Genomic DNA, 27894 nt, shown 5'->3' with positions numbered 1-27894 from the left:
GTCTAGATGTAGGGCTTTCTGTTCCTGGTATAATTATTTGACTTGGTCATGATAGAAAAATGTAACTTTTAGAAACTACCTAAAGTTCTCATTAATCCCAGAAGAGTAAAACAATTCCCATTGCATTAGATGCTACTTGATGAGGTTCTTCTTATAATTTGTTGGTGTTTGTGCTATGCTGTGGCCTTCTGCCTTGACACCCGCACTTTCATGTTTAGCCAGTTTCTGCTAATATATCTCATTATTTCAGACATGCTGGAAAGAGTGTGGTGAGGAGAGCAGTCAATATTTTTATAGTATCATTTATTAAATTGTTGGTATTGTGCTTCAATCAATGATGCGATCCTAACTGTTCCGTATAACATTTCCAATGACTGCACATAATTTTCCATAATAAAGAACCCATGCACCTATGTGATATTTCTGTACCTTGTATTGTTTGGTATATCATGGCAAATGGTAATATGGATAAACAATTAAAATATAACTAATGGCAATTTTATTTTTTAGCTTTGGACAGAGTGGAGAGGGATCAGAACAGTGGTTCTCAACCTTGTCCTCAACTACCCCCAACAGGCCATGTTTGCAGGTTTTCCTTTATCTTACACAGGTGCTTTAAATCAGAGTCAATGGCTTGGTATTTTGGACAGCTATTTTATCTAAGAGAAATTCCCAAAACATGGCCTGTTGGGGATACTTGGGGACAGGGTTGAGAACCACTGGATTAGAACACCTACCAGTTTTTATTGCTGTCTGTGCGCCAGTTAGGGAGATTTATTCTATATTAGTCATGTTTACCATTAGCATTGAAAGTAAAAGTAAAAGAAAATCCAAAAATTTGGGCTGTCCCCAGTAAAATAATAGAGGAGAAATCTTCCAATGGGGAACACTAGTTTTGGTGGCCTGGGGTTCCCCAAGCTTTTCTCTTTGTTTACAGGGATTCCTTCTCACTTTCTGTTTTGGCTATGGGACAGGAAGTGAAGGTTATGATCCCCAGTGGGGCACAGATAAAAAAAAGGGACGAGGTTATAACCCTCTCATACCCTATCCAAAATGACAAATGACAAACAAATTACAAAATCTACAGGGGATCAAAAAATATTTTCCCCACTGTATACAGTATATATATATATATATATATATATATATATATATATATATATATATATGTGTGTGTGTGTGTGTGTGTGTGTGTGTGTGTAAAAGCATTGACTGCCAGTTGAATTTCTCTCATAGTAAAACCTACTTACCATATAGGGCAAAAGAACATATACTTTTAAATGCTGATCAATCACCAGGCCCAGTTGCCGTGATGTGAATATCACAATGGGGGTCCCCACACACCTTCAAGCTAGTCCAAAAAAAAAATATTGAGGACTGTCATTCACAGCTGTCTGCTCTGCACCACCCCCGCCTCCACACACACACTGGGGCAGTAGGCTCTGGAGAGGGCGGGAATGGCTGGCTCAGGCTCTCAGTGGCTCGTTGAGAGGCTGAGCCAGGTGCCGGTCCAGGCTCCTGGGTGGATCCCGACCATATTGTCATGATCTTTCCCCAGCCTGGACCGGCTCTGTGACATCAGCCAAAAGGGGTCTTCAGTCCGCTGTCAGCTAAAAATGGATCACAAGAGTGCAGAACGAACTGCACTCCTGTGATCCACAGGTGAAGTACAGCCAAACATGTTTTGACTGTACTTCTCCTTTAAATTAACCAATTTCCTAGGTAATTATACATAGATTTAATCGCTATTGAGTGTTGAACATAACACCTATGTGCTTCTTGAGACCTCAGTTTAAGCAAAAACAGTAGTGATCTTTGGGGAAAGAAATTCCAAAAGATAATTTTTTTCCAACAGACCCCCTCTGTTGACCAACTGCAAGGGAAAAACTGCAGAAGTCACAAAAGGTTAACTAAACATTCCACTGTATCCTGATACATTAATTATCACTTGGACTGTAACACAATATTTATTTAGGCCTCATTCACAATTGCATATGGAACCAACTATGATTTCCAAATGGAGGCTCAACAGGGTTTCCTGGGAACAGTTGCGGGTGGGAAGCCCCATGCAAAGTAATAGGAGGCTTTACAGCACAGCTATTTGTTGCCATTTGCATGTAATCAAACATGCAGAGATTACCTGTGTATTATCAGCCCTGGACGCAACAACCCATTGCTTTGAATGGGACTTCCTGCCACATGCGTACTTTGATGAAACCTGCCATATTGAGAGGAGATTTAGAACTTGACAACTGCAGCAAAACAAGGATAGATTTTGAGCATATGAACTTTAGAAATGTCAGGTTAGCATCTACTACATGTGTTTACTTGGGCGGTTATGTAAATCTAACAGCTTTGTATATGTGTTGTGTTTTAAATAGGTGCAATAACTATTTAAACAGGAATGAGTGTTTGACTGTGCTATGTTACATCAACTGTCTAAATTGATGACATAATGGTCACAAACTGTGACACTTCTAATCTCTGATATCTTCTCTCTCCAGCCTGTTTCAGCATCTGCTGCACATGTGTTGGGTGAAGTGTGCAGAGAAAAACAGGAAGCGGCGATACCTCTTGTACGACTCTTTTTACATTATGGGAAGATTGTGCCATTCATCAGTGCAATAGCAAATGCTGAAGTCAACAGAACACAGTGAGTGTTCGTTTTCTATCGAATTAACCTGGGATGTCAACACCTGACTAAATATATGACACTGCTGTTGTATCTTTAAAGTGCATTTGTCACTTTGTAGCAGAACATATGCTAGGAAGAGATTTTTTTTTTTTTACATTTTGCATCACTTTTCTGTCTTCTTTTATATTAGAAACTACTGGCATAAAAAGTAACATTTTAACCCTCCACAGATCTCTAAGAGGCTAGATTATTATGTGTTCTAAGTGTATGTATGGGTACTCATGTTATAGTATCATGCCTAACATGCTGGAGAGCTAGGTGCCAGTTGCATTGATGTACTTAAAGTAAGCCTGTCACAAACTGAAATGGAAGTGAAATGTAGGGGCCCCTGTCTATGGCTATCAAGCGATCTTTATTGATGCAGATTGATACTAATAATTATCCACACTACTCAAAAGCATTAGTGTGCTTTATTATTAGTAACCCCTGTGGTGAATGTACACTGCAAGCCCTCATTCACAGTGAATGCTACTTTGAAATCGTATGATACGGCATTTCAAAGCCACAGGTCAGTGTGACTTTAGCACGACTTGGCTGACATCTGTACGACTTCATGCACAGATGCCTATGCAACCTGAAATCGGAAAAAATAGTGCAGGAACTTTTTCTCAAATCAGTGTGGCACCGCAAAGTCGACGTTGCAATGATTTTAAAAGCTCCATTACCGACAATTGGGTGCGAGTTGGACCTGTCAAATCGCATGTCACACCGGTGTGAACAGGGGGCTCAAGCACATACATCTTGGGTCACTTTTAAGGAAGCATATAATTTCTTAAGGAAATAGGATAAAAAAGAGATGTGCTACTTTAAATAAATTCAAGCAGTCTTTGTCCAGAGGAGGACAGAACAATATCTCCTAGGCTTTCTTGCCTGGTTTGCATCCAATGGATAAAAAAATTCCCACAAATGGCACAAATTTCCCCAAATGGCAGATCAGTTCTCTGGATCAAAACATTCACATATTACCATTTAGTAATTTAACTTTGTTAATACCCTCGCACTGTAGGGTATTCCACTTGCATCCTCTAAAAACAGATGGTAAAATCAAAATTCAATAATATGCTGCTGATAACAGTCTTCGTTTTTTTTTTAATTTTCCTAAACAAATGTTTACAGAGTACTCCCCAGCTCAAACATAACACACAGTAAAATAGGTCAAATAAAGCAATCTCATTATTGTTAAGCAAGATAATATAACAAAACTTAGAACTGTATGCTTCTTTACAGCTATTATCTTTAAGGTTACTCAAAAAAAAAACCATCATATTTTTACATTATGAGAACTCTAAATAATAAATTGTCCTTTTGCACTTTCTTTTACAAAAGGTTTTATTAATATTCATTCCAACATAACAGCACATCACAGTGATGGTCACATCTCGAATAACATACAATGGTACACTGTGAGAAATCTGAATAAAGCAAGTAAATATTTTCATGTCCTGGAGGTTCCAAGAAGGGCATACATCATATTTGGGAAAATTGGTAACACCACCTGGAATCTCAGTGATCTGGAACCCGCTGCATCGAATGTAGTTATAAACGACTTCACCGAGTTATGAATGCAGCTTGCTATCAATCCAATTTGCTAATATGTAATTTATCAAAAATGAACCATAGAACAATGTTAGAAGTATAACACATAACCATCGCTCCCAGGCCTAGACCTGGGGGCCTAATGGACTGATAGGAAGAGAAATGAAAAAAAAGAAAGGGAAGAAAGGAGTAGTACAGTAGGAATATGAGAAGGAAGAACAGTAGAAAGGAAGGGTAGTCCACGCGGGGGGTCAGAAATAAATCAGATAGAGAGGAGCATAGTATCAAACCTAGAGGGTTGAACGTAGGCAACCCAAGGAAGAAATTTGTCATGGGTGTCTGATAGTATAGCCGTCAATTTTTTGTTTACCATGATATTGTTCATATGATTTTTAACCGCCTCAAAGCTGAGTACCGGTACTGGTGTCTTCTATGCCCTCGCAATAGTTAGTTTAGTTGCAGTAAAAAGATGCAACGCCAGCTAGCGCTCTGGACGAAGTAATTGAGTGTAGACTCTGAGCCATAATCTGCATACCTTCGGACATGACCACCAAATGTGCGCCATAGTACCTTCTTGAGAACATCCACAGAAACAAAGGGGAGAATAGGTAGAGATAAAACGTGCCAGCCTGGCTGGGGTGTAATACCACCTATAGAGTATTTTATAAGCATTTTCTAAATTGAGAAGATTATTTTTGGAACTTTTGGACAATGCTAAAGTCATGACCTGCCAGTGCTCCGGGTCCAGCTGCCTCCCCAGCTCCGTCTCCCACTGAAGATGGTAAGGAGTTAGGGGTGGCTTTTTTGAGGAAATTATTGCTGAGTAGATTAATGAAATTAAGCCAGGAGATTGGGCTTGTGATTTACAGGGGCGTTCAAAGGGGGTCAATATGTACGGAGTAGGCTGAGACTTTATGAGCTCTTGTAGAAAGTGCCAAAGCTGTAGGTAGCTATAATGTTCTCGGAGGGGAATATCATGTGAAGAGTGTAGAGCAACAAACGGAATTATCCTAGTTGGGGTGAACAAAGAGTGGATGTCAACAAAGCCGTTATCGGTCCACCAGGAGAACTGTTGCGGATTATCACACCCAGGCGGAAATGGCAGACAATGGAGGAGGCGAAGTAAGGGAAGATGAGGAGATATTATTAAGCCTGATGAATATTTAATCGAATCCCACAAATGAAGGGAGTGTGCCAGGCATGGTGCGATCATTTCAGGGCGGTGCAAATGAGGGAGCCAGGGTAAGGAGGCGACCGGATCGGGAAAGAATCCACCAAGTCTATGGTGGTCCACAATGGCATTTGAGGTTTCTTGTGGAGGTGATATAATAACCGAGAGACCACCGTTGATCTTCGGGGCCCTTGCCAAGTACTCCTTCTCATGGGGAAGAGAGGCGATTCATTATATTTGACTTTAGCCTGGGGGGAGACATATAATGCTAACACCTAGCTCAAAAGTGAGGTGCCAAATCCAAAGCGGCGGAACACCGTGATTAAGTAGGGCCAAGACAAAGTGTCGAAGGTCTTATTCACATCAAGGGACAAGAACATTGTCACCAAAGATCTTTTATGAACTATATTTTGGATTTGAAGTAACCGCCGGATCGCATCTCCCACCTGTCTCCGTGGGACAAACCCCACCTGATCCTTCTTTATCAAGCGTGGTAAAAATTAGTTTAAGCGGTTGGCTAAAATCTTAGTCAAGATTTTCATGTCTATGTTAATCAGTTAAATCGGCCTAAAGTTAGTCCAGGAGTAGTGGTCCACATCGGGTTTAGGAATCATCACTATGTTGGCAGTCAAAAGGTCTGAAGAGAAGGCTTGACCATCCTTAACCGAACTGAACATGGCCGTTAAGTGGGGAGCTAAAACATCTGCCGTAAAGCCATCCGAGCTGGGCCTTTTACCCACCTTCAGCTCCTTAATACATTGTAGAACTTCAGATACCTGTAGATCTCAATTTATTAAGGGTGTGTGGGATTCAGATAAGGATGGCAATGTCAAGCCATTTAGAAAGGTGTCCAGGCCCTGAGCAGAGGATTGGTTAGGAGCAGAGTAACAGGTAGTGAGGCGATGACAAATTTTGTCCAAGACCCGCATGGGATTACCTGTAAGGATATTGTGGCGAGTGCGTAGGGTCATGAGAGTACATTTTGGAGTAAATGTGCGTAACCTATTGGCCAGCATTGCGTTAGGCTTGTTTGCTTGGCATACCTTTTCTGATGAGCCCAGTGTAGAATGCGTTTTGCTTCAACAGTTAAGCATAGATCCAGATCTGTGCAAGCCTGATCCAATAGTTTGCGATTGTCAGGGGTAGGGGATTGCTTAAAGGTTGTCAACATTGACTCCAGGTGCTGCTCCAATGTGCACCGAGCCAATAATCGCTCCCTCTTGCGCTTCGTCGCCAATTGGATAACATGGCCTCTCACGACCGCCTTATATGCCTCCCATAAGGTCACAGGGGAAGAAACCATCCCTGCATTAAGATGAAAATAATCCATAGAAACTTGATGAATATCTGCCAAGATCTCTTTAAAAGACAAAAGAGAGTCATTCATCACCCAGGACGAATGCTGAGGTTTGCAAAGCAAAGAGTGGCAAACCACCAAAATAGGGTCATGATCCAACCATATAGCTGCTAGAGTAGATGTGGACACTATTAGTGGGAGATGTTTCTGTAATACAAACGTGATCAATCCTGGAGTGGGAATGTTGAGGATAAGAGTAATAAGTATAGTAACCACCCCGGGGGTGACACTCTCGCCAGACATCTACCAGGTCATGACTTTGCAAAGAATTTTAAAACTTTTTAGCACCAGAAGAAGGGCCTTTGTATTCTGGAGGGTATTTATCAAGGGTAGGATTCAACGTCACATCACCTGCCAGGAGAAGTGTACCCATCTGGTGGGATTTCAACAAAAAGCAGATATGAGACAGAAAAGGCCCCGGGCTTACATTTGGAGCATAGTAAATCAGGATAGTAACCTCCCTGTAACATTTGGGCCTGTTATCTGTTTACTGCAACGGAAGGGAACTCTTTTGTGGAGCGCTATAAGTACTCCTCTTTGTTTAGTAGGGCCATTAGCCAAAAAAACTTGAGGGTACAGGGCATCAAAATATTTAGGATAAGAGGAGGATGAAAAGTGGGTTTCCTGCAGACACGCTATATCTACTTTTTGTTTTATGAGGTATCAAAAACCAAACCTTCATCCTTTTCTGGGGGAAATTCATACTCTGAACATTCAGGAACAACTAGTTCAGTGTCATGGTATCGGAGGGGCATACCATATCGCTACGCTGCCCGGACACCCCGTGGACTGAAGAAAAAGGAGGAGAGGAAGGTAAGGAAGAGAAGAAGCAGATAAAGAAGAAAAGAGAGGAGGCAAATCATAGGACAAGAAAAGGCAGTGGAATCCTTGGAATACAATGAACAAATAAAGCTGAAATGCATCATTGTGTTGGACAAAAGGTCCACATGGAAGTCGGAAGTTGGCCAAAACTACCATCTTAGCCAAGTGCCGTCGGAACAACTCGACATCTTAAACCATAGAAAACAACTAAATTATGATTAGCACTAGACCCAAGGCGCTATGTAAAGTACAGGGTGAACGAAAGTGGTATGAGGCATATAACTACTTATAAAAAAAATATATATATATACCACTCAAGGACCCGAGACAACCCACGGGGTCTCCCAGGGTGGATGAGCGAGTAAAACTGCCCTCCCACCCCCAACAAGCCTGTAAACCATTAAGTGGAACTGCAAAACCGTCATAACAATATAAACATGTTAACCAACAATATAAGAATACAAAGACCCACGTCAGGTCTATCGTACCTTCAGTCAGAGGCTGGAGGCGATGATAGACTGGCCAGTATATAAAAATAACTGCCGGCCACCCAGGATGAATGACCAACGAATAGTAAATACACAGTCTTATCTGTGCAAGCGCAAGATAACACCACTATACTTTATACCCTACACAATAACAAGATATGTTCTTCTAATGTTCTTCCTTTTATTCCTTAAAAATGTGCATTGTTTGAACTTTTCCAACTCTCTATATTCATGGGCTCTTTCCCATCCATTGTTCCTTTCACTAAACCTCACACCACCTTTAAAACCCTCCTGCTTCAGTACTTAAAGCAACACACATCCTCTCACTTCTTCACAAGCTGATGTATCTTGAAACAGTTCTGGGCAGACCAACATATACTAAGAAATGGGAATTGGAGCTACATTTGCCCATTGATTGGGAAAAATCCTTTACCTTCTCCCACTATTTTCAGCAGACTACAAGAACTCAATTATAAAATCATATTGAGATGGTACCTCTGTCTCACAGACATTCGTGACTATGACCCTGAATTCCCTGTCTCTCAAAGGAGATGTCTTAAAGAAAAGGGGCATATGACCCATATTTTGAATACATGCTTCTTGATTAAACCTTTCTGGAAAAGGATTTTAACTATTTATAAATGAATTACAGACAATGAACTAAAGAATTATCTATGCATTATACAACTCCCAAATCTTACAAATATTAAACATGGTCTCTTGCGCTGCTTCTTAGCTGCAGCACACATGGTCATTTCTAGACACTGGAGATTACCACAACCTCCCATTGGAGCATAATTGGTTTTTGAAGTTAACTCAAAAGTTTTAAAGCAGCTGGAGTGGATGGTCTCTTGGAAGGAGGACAAATATGAACCAAAAACATGTCCCAATGGGACCACGTTAAGTTCTTCGCAAATTTTATATTCTACTGGTAATCCACCAATCCCAACCCCCCCAAGTTCCCCTTCCCCTCCCCACCTCACTCCCTTAAAATGCATATCTTAATTCCCCCATGAAACCCTCCCCTTATTTCTCTCCTTTTCTTGACCCCCCCCCCCATGTCTTCCCACACTACCACCCTCTCTTCCTCCTTTTCCTCCCCCTTAACCTCCTTACTCCCTCCCCCCCCCCTTTTTTGGATATCCCAGTTACAGGTTTTGCTTATTCCTTTTGCTGTAAACCTTCTGATTTACATACATGGATCTGCAGTCATAATAATAAGACTGTCTACATCTAATATGTACTCACAGGGAGTGCAATGGCATCTGTTTTTGGATTTACAATATTATATAAACCACATGCATAGGTCCTACCTCTGTAGTGCTGCTCATATATTTGTTCTATACGCCATATATTACCTACATTTTTGGATTTGCTCTCTTTACTAGCCTACATGAAAACAATTATGATGAACAATATAATGTTCATGTTATTGTTTTTTTGTTTCCCTGTAGAATGAAATGAAAATAAATTACGCATAAATCTAAAAACCTAAATTCTAAAATAATATAAAATAGCAGTCCTGAATAGTGTTCCAGTTTAAATAACACAGTGCCTAAAAGGGACCCCATACAAAACAAAATGCTTAGAGGTAGTGGTTGACATCACTCAGGGATGACTGATGTACCGTTTTAGGATGAAGCTAAAATTTTCCCAAGCTATAGATGTTAAATTTTGTATTGATGCTCAGTTATTCTGTAAATTGTGCATCTGAATGTTTATACGGTATTGGCAAGTACAGTAGATTTGTTCCCTATTTAAATACTTTGCATATTACTATAATCCAGCTGTTTTCAGCAGTGCCAGGTACTGTTTATAGTGCAGCCACTGGCATGACCCCAGCTCTTCTGCACTCCAGATTGGTGGCCTCTGCACATTGGGTTGGCATTGAAAAGCAGGCCCTGCATTGCCCATTCTATGAGTTGCAATGTGCAGAGTTGCTGGCAATGATTACAGTCACCCTTGTTGTTCATAAAGCAGTCAAGAATTGTACTATATTGACATGCAAAGTATATGAATAAGGAATAAGACCTTCTAATAGTCACCAACTCCTTGCAGATTAAAAAAAATCTAAAAATAAAATACAACATTTGTAGCTTGTGTAAAGTTCAACTTTACATGTACTAAATAAGTCACATCTAAAAACGTATTTTTTCCCCAACGAAACAAGCCAGTTTTCTCACCTTTCGTTATAAGTGAGATCCCCCATTACTTTTATTAATCTGGCCACCAGATTAAACTCGTCTACTTCCTTCTTACACATAATATTAAACATGTTACCTTACATTTGATTTTATGCCAGGACATAGCCCTGTGTGCTGCCATGTGGAAATTATTTGGCCACATGGGACAGCATCCTGTTGTGGAAACCCACTGTTGAATTTAAACTTCTTTATGCTTCATTGCCATAGAAATCAGTGATGACAAACCATAAAGCAACTGAGTGCAGTCGCATCACATTTTGCAAGTACTGCTACACACTGCAGGAGGAAGGAGATTTGACAGGCTGTCATTCATCCTCTCATTTCCTTACTAACTACCAAGGTGGTCAGTGAGTTTTAGAAAGCAGTGGCACTACATCTGTTATTTTCTTAATCATGGCATAATTCTGGAATCATGATTAACTGACTTGAGTAACATTAAATTATTAATTAATTATCACTGCAAGTGTGAAAATGTAATATAGTTATATGAGGTCAAGAAAGGTTTCATGGAAAAAGCTGTTTCTCTTGCTCTGGTTTTCAGTGGCAGTGATTATATGTTTGTGGAGTGAATAAATTTCTTTTACATAGTGGGTGCACCAAGCTAAATCAGGATTAACTATATATATTATATATATATATATATATATATATATATATATATATATATATATATATATATATATATATATATATATATATACAGTGGGGATCGAAAGTTTGGGCACCCCAGGTAAAAATGTGTATTAATGTGCATAACGAAGCCAAGGAAAGATGGAAAAATCTCCAAATGGCATCAAATTACTGATTAGACATTCTTATAATATGTAAAAAAAAAGTTAGATTTTATTTCCATCATTTACACTTTCAAAATTACAGAAAACTAAAAAATGGCGTCTGCAAAAGTTTGGGCACCCTGCAGAATTTATAGCATGCACTGCCCCCTTTGCAAAGCTGAGACCTGCCAGTGTCATGGATTGTTCTCATTCATCATCTGGGAAGACCAGGTGATGTCAATCTCAAAGGTTTTAAATGACCAGACTCATCTGACCTTGCCCCAACAATCAGCACCATGGGTTCTTCTAAGCAGTTGTCTAGAAAACTGAAACTGAAAATAGTTGACGCTCACAAAGCTGGAGAAGGCTATAAGAAGATAGCAAAGCGTTTTCAGATGTCAATATCCTCTGTTCGGAATGTAATTAAGAAATGGCAGTCATCAGGAACAGTGGAAGTTAAAGCAAGATCTGGAAGACCAAGAAAAATATCAGACCGAACAGCTCGCAGGATTGTGAGAAAAGCAATTCAAAACCCACGTTTGACTGGATTTGCTCTCTTTACTAGCCTACATGAAAACAATTATGATGAACAATATAATGTTCATGTTATTGTTTTTTTGTTTCCCTGTAGAATGAAATGAAAATAAATTACGCATAAATCTAAAAACCTAAATTCCAGTTTAAATAACACAGTGCCTAAAAGGGACCCCATACAAAACAAAATGCTTAGAGGTAGTGGTTGACATCACTCAGGGATGACTGATGTACCGTTTTAGGATGAAGCTAAAATTTTCCCAAGCTATAGATGTTAAATTTTGTATTGATGCTCAGTTATTCTGTAAATTGTGCATCTGAATGTTTATACGGTATTGGCAAGTACAGTAGATTTGTTCCCTATTTAAATACTTTGCATATTACTATAATCCAGCTGTTTTCAGCAGTGCCAGGTACTGTTTATAGTGCAGCCACTGGCATGACCCCAGCTCTTCTGCACTCCAGATTGGTGGCCTCTGCACATTGGGTTGGCATTGAAAAGCAGGCCCTGCATTGCCCATTCTATGAGTTGCAATGTGCAGAGTTGCTGGCAATGATTACAGTCACCCTTGTTGTTCATAAAGCAGTCAAGAATTGTACTATATTGACATGCAAAGTATATGAATAAGGAATAAGACCTTCTAATAGTCACCAACTCCTTGCAGATTAAAAAAAATCTAAAAATAAAATACAACATTTGTAGCTTGTGTAAAGTTCAACTTTACATGTACTAAATAAGTCACATCTAAAAACGTATTTTTTCCCCAACGAAACAAGCCAGTTTTCTCACCTTTCGTTATAAGTGAGATCCCCCATTACTTTTATTAATCTGGCCACCAGATTAAACTCGTCTACTTCCTTCTTACACATAATATTAAACATGTTACCTTACATTTGATTTTATGCCAGGACATAGCCCTGTGTGCTGCCATGTGGAAATTATTTGGCCACATGGGACAGCATCCTGTTGTGGAAACCCACTGTTGAATTTAAACTTCTTTATGCTTCATTGCCATAGAAATCAGTGATGACAAACCATAAAGCAACTGAGTGCAGTCGCATCACATTTTGCAAGTACTGCTACACACTGCAGGAGGAAGGAGATTTGACAGGCTGTCATTCATCCTCTCATTTCCTTACTAACTACCAAGGTGGTCAGTGAGTTTTAGAAAGCAGTGGCACTACATCTGTTATTTTCTTAATCATGGCATAATTCTGGAATCATGATTAACTGACTTGAGTAACATTAAATTATTAATTAATTATCACTGCAAGTGTGAAAATGTAATATAGTTATATGAGGTCAAGAAAGGTTTCATGGAAAAAGCTGTTTCTCTTGCTCTGGTTTTCAGTGGCAGTGATTATATGTTTGTGGAGTGAATAAATTTCTTTTACATAGTGGGTGCACCAAGCTAAATCAGGATTAACTATATATATATTATATATATATATATATATATATATATATATACAGTGGGGATCGAAAGTTTGGGCACCCCAGGTAAAAATGTGTATTAATGTGCATAACGAAGCCAAGGAAAGATGGAAAAATCTCCAAATGGCATCAAATTACTGATTAGACATTCTTATAATATGTAAAAAAAAAGTTAGATTTTATTTCCATCATTTACACTTTCAAAATTACAGAAAACTAAAAAATGGCGTCTGCAAAAGTTTGGGCACCCTGCAGAATTTATAGCATGCACTGCCCCCTTTGCAAAGCTGAGACCTGCCAGTGTCATGGATTGTTCTCATTCATCATCTGGGAAGACCAGGTGATGTCAATCTCAAAGGTTTTAAATGACCAGACTCATCTGACCTTGCCCCAACAATCAGCACCATGGGTTCTTCTAAGCAGTTGTCTAGAAAACTGAAACTGAAAATAGTTGACGCTCACAAAGCTGGAGAAGGCTATAAGAAGATAGCAAAGCGTTTTCAGATGTCAATATCCTCTGTTCGGAATGTAATTAAGAAATGGCAGTCATCAGGAACAGTGGAAGTTAAAGCAAGATCTGGAAGACCAAGAAAAATATCAGACCGAACAGCTCGCAGGATTGTGAGAAAAGCAATTCAAAACCCACGTTTGACTGCACGATCCCTCCAGAAAGATCTGGCAGACACTGGAGTTGTTGTACACTATTCCACTATAAAGAGATACTTGTACAAATATGGTCTTCATGGAAGAGTCATCAGAAGAAAACCTCTTCTACGTCCTCACCACAAAAATCAGCGTTTTGAACGTTGCAAATGAACATATAGACAAGCCTGAGGCATTTTGGAAACAAGTTCTGTCGACCGATGAGGTTAAAATAGAACTTTTTGGCTGGAATGAGCAAAGGTACGTTTGGAGAAGAAAGGGCACAGAATTTAATGCAAAGAACCTCTGTCCAACTGTTAAGCATGGGGGTGGATCAATCATGCTTTGGGGTTGTATTGCAGCCAGTGGCACAGGGAACATTTCACGAGTAGAAGGAAAAATGGATTCAATAAAATTTCAGCAAATTTTGGATGGTAACTTGATGCCATCTGTGAAAAAGCTGAAGTTAAAGAGAGGATGGCTTCTACAAATGGATAATGATCCTAAACACACCTCAAAATCCACGGGGGATTACATCAAGAGACGTAAACTGAAGGTTTTGCCATGGCCTTCACAATCTCCTGACCTCAACATTATTGAAAATCTATGGATAGACCTTAAAAGAGCAGTGCGTGACAGACAGCCCAGAAATCTCAAAGAACTGGAAGACTTTTGTAAGGAAGAATGGGCAAAGATACCTCAAACAAGAATTGAAAGACTCTTGGCTGGCTACAAAAAGCGATTAGAAGCTGTGATACTTGCCAAAGGGGGCAGTACAAGATATTAACTCTGCAGGGTGCCCAACCTTTTGCAGACGCCATTTTTTTGTTTTCTGTAATTTTGAAAGTGTAAATGATGGAAATAAAATCTAACTTTTTTGACATATTATAAGAATGTCTAATTTGTAATTTGATGCCATTTGGAGATTTTTCCATCTTTCCTTGGCTTCGTTATGCACATTAATACACATTTTTACCTGGGGTGCCCAAACTTTTGATCCTCACTGTATATATATATATATATATATACTCAAATGTACTCAAATGACATTTTTATTATTTTTTCCCCACAAATAGAGCTTTCTTTTAGTGGTATTTGATCACCTCTGCTGTTTTTATTTTTTGCACTATAAACAAGAGCGACAATTTTGAAAAAAAAACACAATATTTTTTTACTTTTTGGTACAATAAATATCCAATTTTTTTTTTTAAACAAATTTTTTTCCTCAGTTTAGCCCGATATGTATTCTTCTACATATTTTTGGTAAAAAAAAATCGCAATAAGCGTATATTGATTGGTTTGTGCAAAAGTTATAGCGTTCACAAAATAGGGGATAGATTTATAGCATTTTTATTTATTTATTTTTTACTAGTAATGGCAGCGATCTGCGATTTTTATCTTTTTGACTGCGATATTGTGGCTGGACATATCGGACATTTTCGACATATAAAAATGCACTGATTACTGTGTTTACATACACACAGATCCACGGTCCTGCCGTGTTACCGGGCAATCGCGGGTGCCCGGCGGACATCGCGGCCAGCGGGCACACGCATCGGGTGCCCAGTGACACTGCGGACGCGCGCGATTGCTGCAGGTGGCGCGCGCATATGACAGCCGGCGGTCGGCAAGCGGTAATGAGGAAAAAAAATTAACTTAAATGATTTTAGCAAATGGCTGCAATATAACAAAGAGTGAAAAATGTAAGGGGGTCTAAATACTATCCGTCCCCACTGTATATATACCTGCATCATACTTTTTATCTCCTTGTCTATATATCCCAAGATTGTATATGCTTTTGCAGCTCCAGCTGTATGTTTGGTGCTGCTGTTTAGTTTAGGTAGATCTAAACTCTAACTGGACAACCTTTATTTTGCTAAGTCACTGTGTATTAATTCTCATGGTTTTCCCGTTGATTTTATATTCTTTTTTTGGATCTCAGCTTTGCTTCAGGGTGGGGAGCAGTATGTACGCATTGTACAATTTGTGCGAAAAGTTAGAAAACAAATGGTCCAGCGGTAAAGTGTTGAATTTATAGCCCTACAGTTGTTGAAATAAAAGGCAATCACAGGGAAGTACATTTTTCGTTAGTCAGCTGACTTGTCCACCTAAATTATGAGAATAAGCAGTGAAGTACAAGCACTGTGTGGAGCCTGTGTCTGAAATATGGCTGTCCCTATGTATACATATAATGAAGAATTATACATGTAATCAAAGATTAGTTACATCTAGCTGATGCCTCTTGCATGTATATTACAAAAAAAAAGAAGAAAATACTATACATTACCTTTTTAAAACAAATTTGTCAGACATTTTACATTTTAAAAGTAAAAGTGCTGCCTAAAGGTGGGTACACACTATAAGAAACTTGTCTGGTTTTCCTTGGAATTCCTTAAAATTCTCGTACGACACAGGTTTTTTTTTTTTTTTTATTGTTTCTGATCATGCACAGTCTTTCGTATCTGATTTGTCTCATACAAAAACAGTACATATTAAATGAAAATCGTTAGTTCTGTTCACTTACAATTTTTTTTCGTCCCTTCGTAAATGTTTGTTTGGAAATTCTGAATTGGATGTGGAAAGTTGTGTACACACGATCCGAAAATCGTGCCTCATATTGAATTTTTCCTCCAATTTTCTTATAGTGTGTACCCTACTTAAAGCGGAGTTCCACCCAAAAGTGGAACTTCCACTCATTTGTCTCCTCCTCCCCCTCCGGTGCCACATTTGGCACCTTTCAGGGAGGGGGGTAGTGGATACCTGTCTTTGACAGGTATCCTGTCTGCACTCTTGGAAGTCTGGGCCGCAGTTCATTACGTCAGCAGCTCGGCTCCCTCCTCCTTCCCCCGCCGACAGGCCAGTAGGAGAGCGCATGCGCAGTTGGGACCCGGCGTGAAGCCACAATGCTACACTGCCGGGTTCCCTTACCCACAATGACGGTGGCAGCACCCAACAGCTGATGGAAACATCAGCTACGGTGCCAACATCACTGGACTCCAGGACAGGTAAGTGTCCTATTGTTAAAAGTCCGCAGTATGTGTAGCTGCTGGCTTTTAATTTTTGCAGGGGTGACCTACTCTTTAAGATTAAACACCACAAAGATGCCTCTTACTACTTTTTTTTATCTTCTGCATGATGTTTTGATTATTTATTAAATGCTGGCCTTTCAAAATTTTGGATTAAGCCTGAGCTAGTAGTTGCTAGTAAGGGCACTGTTACTGGACAAGGTGATAATGCTTACTACTGAGAGGAAAGGGCCTTTCTCTGATGTAGAGCTTTTCAAATTTATTTGATCAGCAGTCTGTAAGCTTGCATAGAGAAACTCCTTCTTACTTTATTACTTAATAGAAAAAGTCCATTCGTTGTGGATTTTAAATGGAATGTTATACAATCATCTATAGCACCTGACTTCTTTCATTTAAACTGTCCCCATCTGTTTTTTAGCATGAGATGTATATAGTATGCATGCATGTATCAGCATGAATATAGCTCTTGATGCATCCATTGTATGAGGATTAGCTGAAAGGTATCTTGGAGGTCAGAAGGCTCATCATATCACTCAGGGTTCCATAACCCGCATTCTGTTGGTGCTGGTCACCCACTTGCAGTTTTCCCAGTTTCAGGTTGTAAAGAATATAATTAATGATGGAATATTAAAATGTCTGATTTTCAGACATAATTAATAAAGCATTGAACTGAGCAGCATTGTGATTTAACCAGGAGAAAACTATGAATTCGTTCTCCGAGAATTTTGGAACAACCTAACTGCCGAGTTCCTTCAAAAACTGTGTGCAAGGGTACCTAGAAGAATTGAAAAATTGATACTGTTTTGGAAGCAAACGGTCCTTTTAGAGAATTTTTTCATACTTGCCTAAAACTTTTGCACAGTACTGTGTGTGTGTAATATATATATATATATATATATATATATATATATATATATATACAGTATCTCCGGTTGATGAACTACTACATTGACATGTGCAGAAAACCTACGTATTCCGACAGCAAAGAGCTAAAATTGAGTTGTTAGGGATACCTTGTACTGTATTTCAAGGGCCATATGTTTAAGTCTCTGAGCCCAATTAGTGGCAATTAGTGGGACAATTTATGTATATTGAATTGTGCTGATAATAATTTTCCAACTGTGACCTGCAATATATTTGAAATATTTTTTTTTTCTTTTCTAGGGATCCAAACACAATTTTTAGAGGCAACTCGTTAACATCAAAATGTATAGATGAAACAATGAAACTGGCTGGGATGCATTATCTGCAAGTTACATTAAAGCCAATTATAGATGAGGTAAATAATATCTCTGTCCATACACATGTAAAGTTTGGTTGTTTCCCAAGATTAACTGTGTTCTGGTAAATAAAATGCAAGTTGTCCAAAAAGAATTCCACATCCTTACTGCTCTTACAGTAAAGAACCTTCTAAGCAGTTTAAGGTTAAACTGCTTTTCTAATTTTAGTGAATGACCGTGTCTTTTTAAATTCCCTTGCACGAAAAAGCTTTATCCCTATTGTGGGGTCACCAGTACGGTATTTGTACATTGAAATCATATCCCCTCTCAAGCGTCTCTTCTCCAGAGAGAATACGTTCAGTGCTTGCAGTCTTTCCTCATAGCTGACATCCTCCAGTCTCTTTATTAGCTTTGTTGCCCTTCTCTGGACTCCCACCATTTCCAGCACATTCTTCCTGAGGACTGGTGCCCAGAACTGTAGGGCATACTCCAGGTGTGGCCAGACTAGAGTCTTGTAGAGTGGGAGAATTATCGTTTTATCTCTGGAGTGAATCCCCTTTTTAATGCGTGCCAATATTCTAGAGCTGCATGATTAATCATTAAGAATCGAAATCGCGATTCTTTTGCCTTCCCGATCTTCAAAACAGCATTTCACTATTCTTTCTAGCAAGTGCAGAGAGTTCTCACAGCTGAAAAAAAATAAAAAATCCAGGCAGCCTGCCAAGTTTTATCACAACATCAGTGGATAAGTATAAACAAAGTAACATTTCTTCTTAGATCAAAGGAATGAACTTCTGCCTGTAGGTGAGGGAAGTTTAACCACTTAAAGACTAAATGTTTTTCTGGCACTTGCTGCTTACAAGTTAAAGGAGAAGTATGGTTTTTGTTTTTTTTTTTTTATTAAAGATTCATACTTACCTAGGTGGATGCAGCATCAGACTGATGCTGCATCTGTACCCTGCCGTCACTGCACTGAGAACTGAGCCACCGAACATCGCCGATGGCTCGGTTTTCACAGATCCCTGAGAGGAGAGCTGCTGACTGTCAGTGAGCCTCTCTCCTCTCTGCTTCTCCACGCTCATTGGATCGCTGAGCTGTGGAGGGGCAGGGAGCGGCCATCTCAGTGGCTTGCTGAGACTGCCATCAATTAAGGCAGCTAGCGGACCCAGACTTGGAAGTCGGGATGACGCGTTAGCTTGACTGATGGCAGTGACATCAGCGGAGAGCGGCCTGGAGCGCAAAACGAATTGCACTCCTGTGACCCAGAGGAAAAGCCCAGCCTAAAAACCTCTGGCTGGACTTCTCCTTTAATACCCTTTCATGCCTAAGCCTATTTATGACATTTTTGCTTACAAGTTAAAATACGTATTTTTTGCTAGAAAGTTACTTAGAACCCCCAAACATTTATATATTTTTTTAGCAGAGAATCTAGAGAATAAAATGGCGATCATTACAATATTTTATGTCATACTGTATTTGCGTAGCGGTGTTTCAAATGCAATTTTTTAGGAAAAAAGACACTTTCATGAATTAAAAAAATACTTTTGTATAATGTGAAAGATGATGTTACCCTGAGTAAATAGATACCTAACATGTCATGTTTTGAAATTGCGCACACTCGTGGAATGGTGACAAACTACGGTACCTAAAAATCTCCATAGGCGGCGCTTTAAAAAACAATAACGGTTACCAGGTTAGAGTTACAGAGGAGGTCTCATGCTAGAATTATTGCTCTCACTCTGATGATCGCGGCGATACCTCCCAATGCGGACGTGACTTACGTGTGCGTTTTCTTTGCTGCGTCAGCTCGCAGGGATGGGGGCGCTTTAAAAAAATGTTTTTTCTTATTTATTTTATTTATTTTTATGTTTTTTACATTGTCACTTAAAAAAAAAATGTGATCACTTTTATTGCTGTCACAAGGAATGTAATCATCCCTAGTGACAGTAATAGGTGGTGACAGGTACTCTTTATGGAGGGATCAGGGTTCTGAAGTATTCTGAGTGCTGTATTTTTTTTAAAAACTGGCACCATTGGCAGCCAAGTAAACCGGAAGTGACGTTGTGACGTTGCTTCCGTGTTTACACAAAGGAGACTGGAAGGAACCCATTTCCGGCTTCCTTCCAGTCTCACTCTAGCCGGCAGAAATACCGAATCGTGCATTGGGTCTCCCGGTGGGACGGGAGGCCCAGGAAGAACAGCAGAAGGCGGCGGGAGAGGGGGACGTCCCCTCCCGCTCCTCTGGGATGACAGCCGAGTGGCTTATAGCCGCATCGGTTGTTATCCCTGAAGAGCCGACCGCCCGCTCTAAAAAACGGTACCGGGATGATGCATGCAGCTGCATGTATCATCCTGGTATAATCCCTTAAAGCCGAGGCTGCATATGTGCGTACATTCAGCAGGAAGGGGTTAAAATCAATATTTATTGCTAGAAAATTACTCAGAACCCTCAAACATTATATATATATTTTTAGCAGAGACCCTACAGAATAAAATGGTGGTTGTTGCAATTGTCTTTCAAATGCATTTTTTTTTTAAAAATACACTTTAATGAATTAAAAAAAAAAAACTAAACAGTAAAGTTAGCCCAATTTTTTTGTATAATTTGAAAGATGATGTTACACCGCAAGTATTGTGAGAGAATAGTGATCGTATTCTGAGCAAAAAAAATGTGATTCTCGTTTTAGCCAAAACCGTGCAGCTCTACAATATTCTGTTGGCTTTGCTTTCAGCAGCTTGGCATTGCATGCCATTGCTGAGCCTATCATCTACTAGGACCCCCAGGTCCTTTTCCATCCTAGATTCCCCCAGAGGTTCTCCCCCAGCGAGTAGATTGCATTAATATTTTTAGCACCCAAATGAATTATCTTACATTTTTCAACATTAAACCTCATTTGCCATGTAGTAGCCCACCCCATTAATTTATTCAGATCTTCTTGCAAGGTTTCCACATCCTGCGTAGAAGTTATTGCCCTGCTTAGCTTAGTATCGTCCACAAATACTGAGATTGAGCTGTTTATCTCGTCCTCCAGATTATTTATGAATAAATAAAATAGGATTGGCCCCAGGACAGAACCATTCTGAGTACTCCCCATTTGTCACCACCCTCTGGACTCACCCCCGTAGCCAGTTTTCAATCTATGTACTCACCCTATGGTCCATGCCAACAGACCTTAGTTTGTACAGTAAACGTAACTGTATCAAATGCATTTGCAAAATCCAGATACACCACGTCTACGGGCCTTCCTTTATCTAGATGGCAGCTCACCTCCTCATAGAAGGTTAACAGATTGGTTTGTCAAGAACGATTCTTCATGAATCCATGCTGATTACTGCTAATGATACCGTTTTCATTACTAAAATCTTGTATATAGTCCCTTATCATCCCCTCCAAGAGCTTGCAAACTATTGCTGTTAGGCTAACTGGTCTGTAGTTCCCAGGGATATATCTTGGCCCTTTTTGTAATATTGGTGCTACATTGGCTTTTCTACAATCAGCTGGTACCATTCCAGTCAGTAGACTGTTCGTAAAAATTAGGAACAATGGCAGTCACTTGACTGAGTTCCTTAAGGACCCTTGGGTGTAAGCCATCTGGTCCAGGTGACGTATTTATGTTACTTTTTTCAAGTCTATTTCTAGTTCTATTTTCTGTTAGCCATGAGGGTGCTTCCTGTGACGTGTCATGTGGATAAACCTTGCAGACTTGGTTACTGATTCCCCCCTGTTTCCCCTGTGAAGACTGAGGACTCCCCCCCCATTGCCTAGTTTAAATGCCCCTCTTACGGCCATCTTCTCTCCCAGCCGAGCTGCACCCTCCCCATTTAGGTGCAGTCCGTCCCTGCTAAAGAGCCAGGAACCCAAACCCCTCCTTTCTAGACCAGGTCCTCAGCCACTTGTTTACTTCCATAATCTCCCGCTGCCTTTTTGGTGTGGCTCAAGGTACCGGTAGTATTTCTGAAAATACTACCTTGGAGGTCCTATTCCTCAATTTAGCTCCTAAGTCCCTAAAATAGTTTTTTAGGACAGTCCATCTTCCTCTGACTTTGTCATTGGTGCCAACGTGCACCATGACAGCTGGGTCTTCCCCAGCCCCTCCCAGTAATCTGTCCACCAGATCCGTGATGTGCCGAACCCGAGCGCCCGGTAAACAACATACAGTTTGGTGCCTCAGGTCTTTGTGACAGATTGCCCTCTCTGTCCTAATTGAGTCCCCTACCACCAGGATCTGTCTTTCCTTTCCCTTGGCTTTACCCCCGACCTCACTGGAGGAGTTAGGGGCGTCACTCTGCTCCAGCAACGCTGGTCCCTGACTCGTTTCCTCAATATCACGCAACAGGGCGTACTTATCAGGCTGTTCCAGCCCAGGACTGGCCTCCCTGACTCTTTACCCTCTACTCCTCCTAACTGTCACCCATCTACTCTGCTCTGGTGCCTGCACAACTTTGTCTCCACCCTCCTCTGTGCTGGTCTCTGCCGGGTACGATCCCAACTCTCCTTTAGTATGGAGAGTCTTCTCAGTGTTGACAGTTGCTACCCTAGATTCAGAACCTGGGCTTCCAGGGAAACAACGTGCTTACATTTTGCACAGCAGTATTCGCCCTTAAATGGAGGATCAAGGAATGCATACATGCCGCAAGATGTACACCGAGTCGCATCTCCATACCCGCCGGACATCGTACCAACTAATTTAATGGGGATTGGGCAATGTACTCTGTGCAATTAACTAACAACTAGCTTCCTGACACTAATACTTAACAGCACGCGGGTACTCACAGCACGCGGGTACTTATAGCATACGGGTACTCACAGCACACGGGTACTCACAGCACATGGGTACTCACAGCACACGGGTACTCATAGCACACGGGTACTCACAGCAACTTTAAAGATTAAAACTTCAAAGATTATTTTCTCCACAAAGATTATTTTCTCCACAAACCTTACAGATAAAGGCTTGTAGTAACTTTACTGCTTGTTCAGAAAATGTAAATATGTTAGTCTGAATAGACTGAGCACAAGTTCACTTTAAAGAATCTTGCCTTTTGAGAACTCTGGGTGCTGCCATTACTAACTTCCCTCTAAAGATGCTAGCCACCTGGCTGTTATGTTGACCCTCTGGCTTTGGATCTTTCTGTGTCCCTGAACTAGGACAAGTGATCAGGAAAGGTGAGCCTGTTCAATCATGTTCAAGGGAAATTGAAAATCAGGGTTTTTGCTAGCACATGATAGGTAAACATAGCTTTAACCTATTTTCTAAGTTAAGTGAACACTCACTTTGCTGAGTGAACTGTAGCTACTCCTTTAGTATTTGAGCAAGGTGCTGAAGCTAAAGGGTCAGTATGAAAGCCAATAAAAGGTCAACTATAGCAGCTTCCTTGTCCTTGTCATCTTAAAATGACTATTTCCAAGACATTTCTGGATTGAAACATGAAGTATTCTCCTACACATTGGAATCAATCTGCAATGAGGACTGCGCATATGAATGGCTCCAGAACACTTGTTCGGTACTCAAATAAAACCTGCAAATGTGGCTCATGTTTTTGCAGCATGAGGTAAAAAGTCACCTTTTTTTTATGTTGGTACCATAAAGTAAACCTGTCACAAGAGAAAAATGGAGGTTGCCATTAATGACCTGTCTGGTGGCCTTGCCGAGCCTCTGGAGTCATTGAACTTATACAGATAAGTCTTTCTGACTTTTTTCTGGCTTAATTTTTCCAGGTCACTAAAACATTTGTGTCCATTTTTTTCTGCATGATCACAGCAAAATAAAACATTTAGCTGGCCGATAAAAATAATTTATACCATACTTTCATGTCATCTCAGAAAGTACTGTTGCTTAAACTACATCTCCACTCATTTATTTTGGAATTTTGGTCATATCGAGAATGCTTCTGTGACCCAATGGGTCTTTACAGCTGTCCAGGATCCCAGCAAAAACATGTGGTCCACATCTCTTCATTGAGCCTGTACCTCTTTATATTCCAATGGAAAATACTGTAGGGAGCTGATGACACCATTCATTTCCTATGCAAGCCACCAATAGTTTCACCATGTGAAAAGTGCCTTCCAGAGAGTGACAGGTCACAAGGGTTGGGGTCTCCAGGATAATGGACAACTGATTAGACCCAGCAGAGAGGTGAACTCCTTGTTTGGCCTACGAGAAAAAATGGTTGAGCTCCTGTTTAAAGTTATCATTTATGTGGTTATAAAAAGGCTTGCCATAAGCTGAGTGGCCTGCATATAACATGCTCGCCAGTGCTTGCTGGCTTTGATTATTTCCCATCATGCAATATGTGTGTCCCGTGAGTTAATGCTCAATGACATATTCCAGCATATATTATTAAAAAGACTATTCCGTCGCAGACTAAAGAGAGCCACAATGTGCTGCCTTATATCTTACACACTGAATGAAACTGAAGAATTCTCTCTCCTTGACACTGACAATGATTTTCTTTTTCCTCTTTACATGAAAGCTGTTTCAGCACAGAAACGTGCTCTCTACAGAAATCTTGACAAGAGCAGGCGGCCTCTAAAAATACATGGGGAATACATTTAAGTATAGCAAGGTTTCTTGCCAAAACCATTAAATCTGGGTTCCATGGAAAACAAGGAATTCCATGTGAGCTTTCATTATTTATTATGAAGCTCCAGGCAGTTGTTTAAGCGTTTGTAATCTGAACTGACCAACTGTGCATGTAACTAATTATAGCTGTTTATCAGAATGCAGCGTGGCATACAGAGTTAACACATTCAAGGCTGTGTTTCCATATTTCTGCCACTTAGCTTGGGTTCACCGTAATCAAGACCTAGCATACTAAACTCTCACACTTGGCACTGTCATAACTGTAAAATCACATAATGCTGTACACATCACACTACAATGTGACACAAACATAATGCATTTTTTCTCAGTTTTCATTTCCTTCTGGTGCCTCATAACTTTGTTAAATACCAATCAAATTGAATTTTTGCTAACTTAATTTATTGTGTTGATAAGATGATTTGCTGTGTGAACATTTTTTTTTATCAACAAATATTGGTTAGATTTCTATCATCGGCTTTCCTAGAGATTTATCTACTAGAGATGGGAGAACTGATCCTCTTAATTCAAAATAAAAAAAACTCCCTATTGATTCTGGCTAGTGAGTACATGGATTGAAAACTGGCTACAAGGGCGAGTTCAGAGGGTGGTGATAAATGGGGAGTACTCAGAATGGTCAGGGGTGGCTAGTGGGGTCCCCCAGGGTTCTGTGCTGGGACCAATCCTAGACTCACCCGGCACACAGGCCCCAAACCAAGCTTACAAGCTCCTGTTGCGTTGCTACAAGACAGTTATACTATGCAGCATTGGTCAAGTGCATTTTTTTTTTTCTTTTTTCTAATATCAATTTTTATTATACATAAAGATATGTACATACATTAAACAGTAGTGTCGCATATAACTAAGTGCAACTGGTGGACAGTCAATCTGGTAAACAGTAGTCTTCAAAATATAATCATCCAAATACAGTAATGGTTTAACATTTTCCATAGCTACTAGGACTGTCAACCAGTAGGTATCGTTGGTAATCTGGATATAGTTTCTCAATGTAAGGAAGGAAAGAAGATAAAGGAGGAAAGAGGAAAAGAGGGATAAGAAGGGGAAAGGGGGAGGGGCTCAGCCGCTGGCCTAGGGTGGGTCCTCTCGCCTGTGCCAATCCTCCCAGACCTTGTCATGAACCTCCAATCTATTTTGTAGTCTGGCTGTCATTTTCTCCATTAGTTTGATGTCTTTTATTCTGGTATAGAGGTCTGCTTGAGTAAGTGGGGCCTGTCTTTTCCAGTGGAGGGCTACCAGACATCTTGCTGCTGTAAGAACATGGCCAAGTAATTTCCTGGAGTGTCGAGATATACGTAATCCAGACACACCAAGGAGAAATAATTTGGGGGTTCTAGGTATTTGTACGCCCAACAGGCGGTTCAATAGTAATTGCGTTTCCGTCCAAAAGGGAACTATTTTGGGACATGACCAATAGATGTGATAGAAGGTCCCTCTGTCTTTCAGGCACCGCCAACATTTGTCCGAACTAGAAGGATAGATGGTGTGGAGAACATCGGGTGTCATATACCATAAAAAAAGAATTTTATAGGCGTTCTCTTTGTACAGTGTACAGAGTGAACTTTTGGCTGCTTGAGACCAGACTGTCTTCCATGTTGACTCTGAGATTTCCTCACCCAAAAACCTCTCCCAGCGGAGCATGTATGTATGTTTACCCTGTCAGTAATGTCGTAGAAATTTAGTATCCGGTAAATATCGGAGATTAGCCCACGTCTGGCCGAACCTTCCAATATCAGGCCCTCGAAGGGAGTTGGGGCCGAGAATTGTAAGTTCGGGGCAAGTGATTGAACATAGTGCCTGATCTGCAAGTATCCATAGAACACTTGCCGCGGTAAGTCAAATTTTTTCTGGAGGTCTGTGAAGGAAAGCAATCTACGTGTGCATGGATGCACCAGATGACCAAAATGGAATAGACCTCTCGTCGCCCATGGAGAAGACATCTGGTGTGTAAGGCATGCAGGCAATCTGGGGTTGTAGAGGAATGACGTGAGGAGTGAACTTTCTGAGCATAGTTTATAAAGTCGTGATAATTTACGCCAGAGTGAACTGAGGTGGAGCATAGGGCCCAAGAGCTTAGTACAGTGTTTCTCAACTCCAGTCCTCAAGGCGCCCCAACAGGTCATGTTTTCAGGATTTCCCTCAGATGAAACGGCTGTGGTAATTACTAAGGAAGTGAAACTGATCAAATCACCTGTGCAAAATAATGGAAATCCTGAAAACATGACCTGTTGGGGCGCCTTGAGGACTGGAGTTGAGAAACACTGGCTTAGTAGGATCTACCTTCACCGTTGCATTCCATAGCATGCTGTTTGGGTGGACCGGTACCATCCATAATTTTTCAATTTCTGTCCACTTATTATAAGACCGTTGGGTAAACCAGGAGGCTATGGTCAAGTGCATTTTAAAATACCAAACCAGTGCTGATGGGGCAACACCAGTGCCCCTGTACAGTGAATTCACACATGCTGAAAAGTATCCAGCACTTTTGTTAATGGAGCAGCAGTCTATTTGAGTTCCGACTGATCTCCTTAGAGTATTGAGGTATTGAGGCATTGAGTTGTCGTACGTCCCAACCCCTTGATATTGCATGTATAATGAAGTATTCAGCTGAGTATTCCGAATTGGTTCTGTCATTCAGAAACAAAATGACAGAGAAATCCAGAGCAAAGAGGTCATATTACAGTAAGTAAATGTAACTATTTATTGATTAAAAAATGTATAAATGCACCCAAAAAACATGGTGAAGGAGAGAACATGTAGTGTGCTAAACTGGCAGCTAATATGACCAACAGGTCCGCTCCTTAGCTCAGGAGTGCTGGGGAAGCCTGGCCAGGTTGGTAGGGATGCACACTGCAACAGCTCTAGAATAACTCCACTGACTCTCCTGGAGACTGATGAAAGGGGAATTCATGCGTCTCTCCGTATCGGTATCTCAGCACTCCCGGCATGTGACATCATCCACGAGGTGTATAGGCACTGACAGCGGCAGCCTTTTGTCCTTGGAAGTGGAGTCAGCTGAGCTATCCCAGAGCTGCAGTGTGCGTTTCTCAACCAGCCTGGCCAGGCTTCCCTAGCACTCCTCAGCCTTGGAGGGGAGCTGTGGTCACATCAGCTGCCGGTATACCACACTACATGCTCTCTCCTTCACCATGTTTCTGAGTGCATTTATGCATTTTTAATTAATAAATAGTTCATTTACTTGCTGCACTATGATCTCTTTGCTCTGGATTTCTCTTGTTCATATAATGCTAGAGCTTCTTCCTCTGGTCATCTGGCAGCGTTGGATCTTTGCACCTTACAAGAGATGTCGGTTTCATAGAATTATGCGTGACTAATTCGCTAATTAGCAGGGCTTCAATACAGTGTATTTTTTCAATTTATTTCATGTGCAT

General features: G+C 40.5%; 1 protein-coding gene across 2 annotated transcripts in view; it reads left to right on the top strand.

Annotated features, from left to right (window-relative positions):
• Positions 1-27894, top strand: part of RASA3 (RAS p21 protein activator 3) — a 299770-nt gene that overhangs the window by 230273 nt on the left and 41603 nt on the right. For both annotated transcript variants that reach the window (XM_073614731.1, XM_073614730.1), the window contains exons 11-12: positions 2505-2653; positions 17848-17962. In XM_073614731.1, the coding sequence (XP_073470832.1) occupies positions 2505-2653; positions 17848-17962 (264 nt within the window). The remainder of the gene's footprint in view (positions 1-2504; positions 2654-17847; positions 17963-27894) is intronic.

This window comes from Aquarana catesbeiana, linkage group LG02 (assembly GCF_042186555.1).
Source record: "Aquarana catesbeiana isolate 2022-GZ linkage group LG02, ASM4218655v1, whole genome shotgun sequence".
Taxonomy (NCBI): Eukaryota; Metazoa; Chordata; class Amphibia; order Anura; family Ranidae; genus Aquarana; species Aquarana catesbeiana.
Note: the sequence above shows the minus strand (reverse complement) of the source record. Positions and strands in the feature narration are given on the sequence as shown.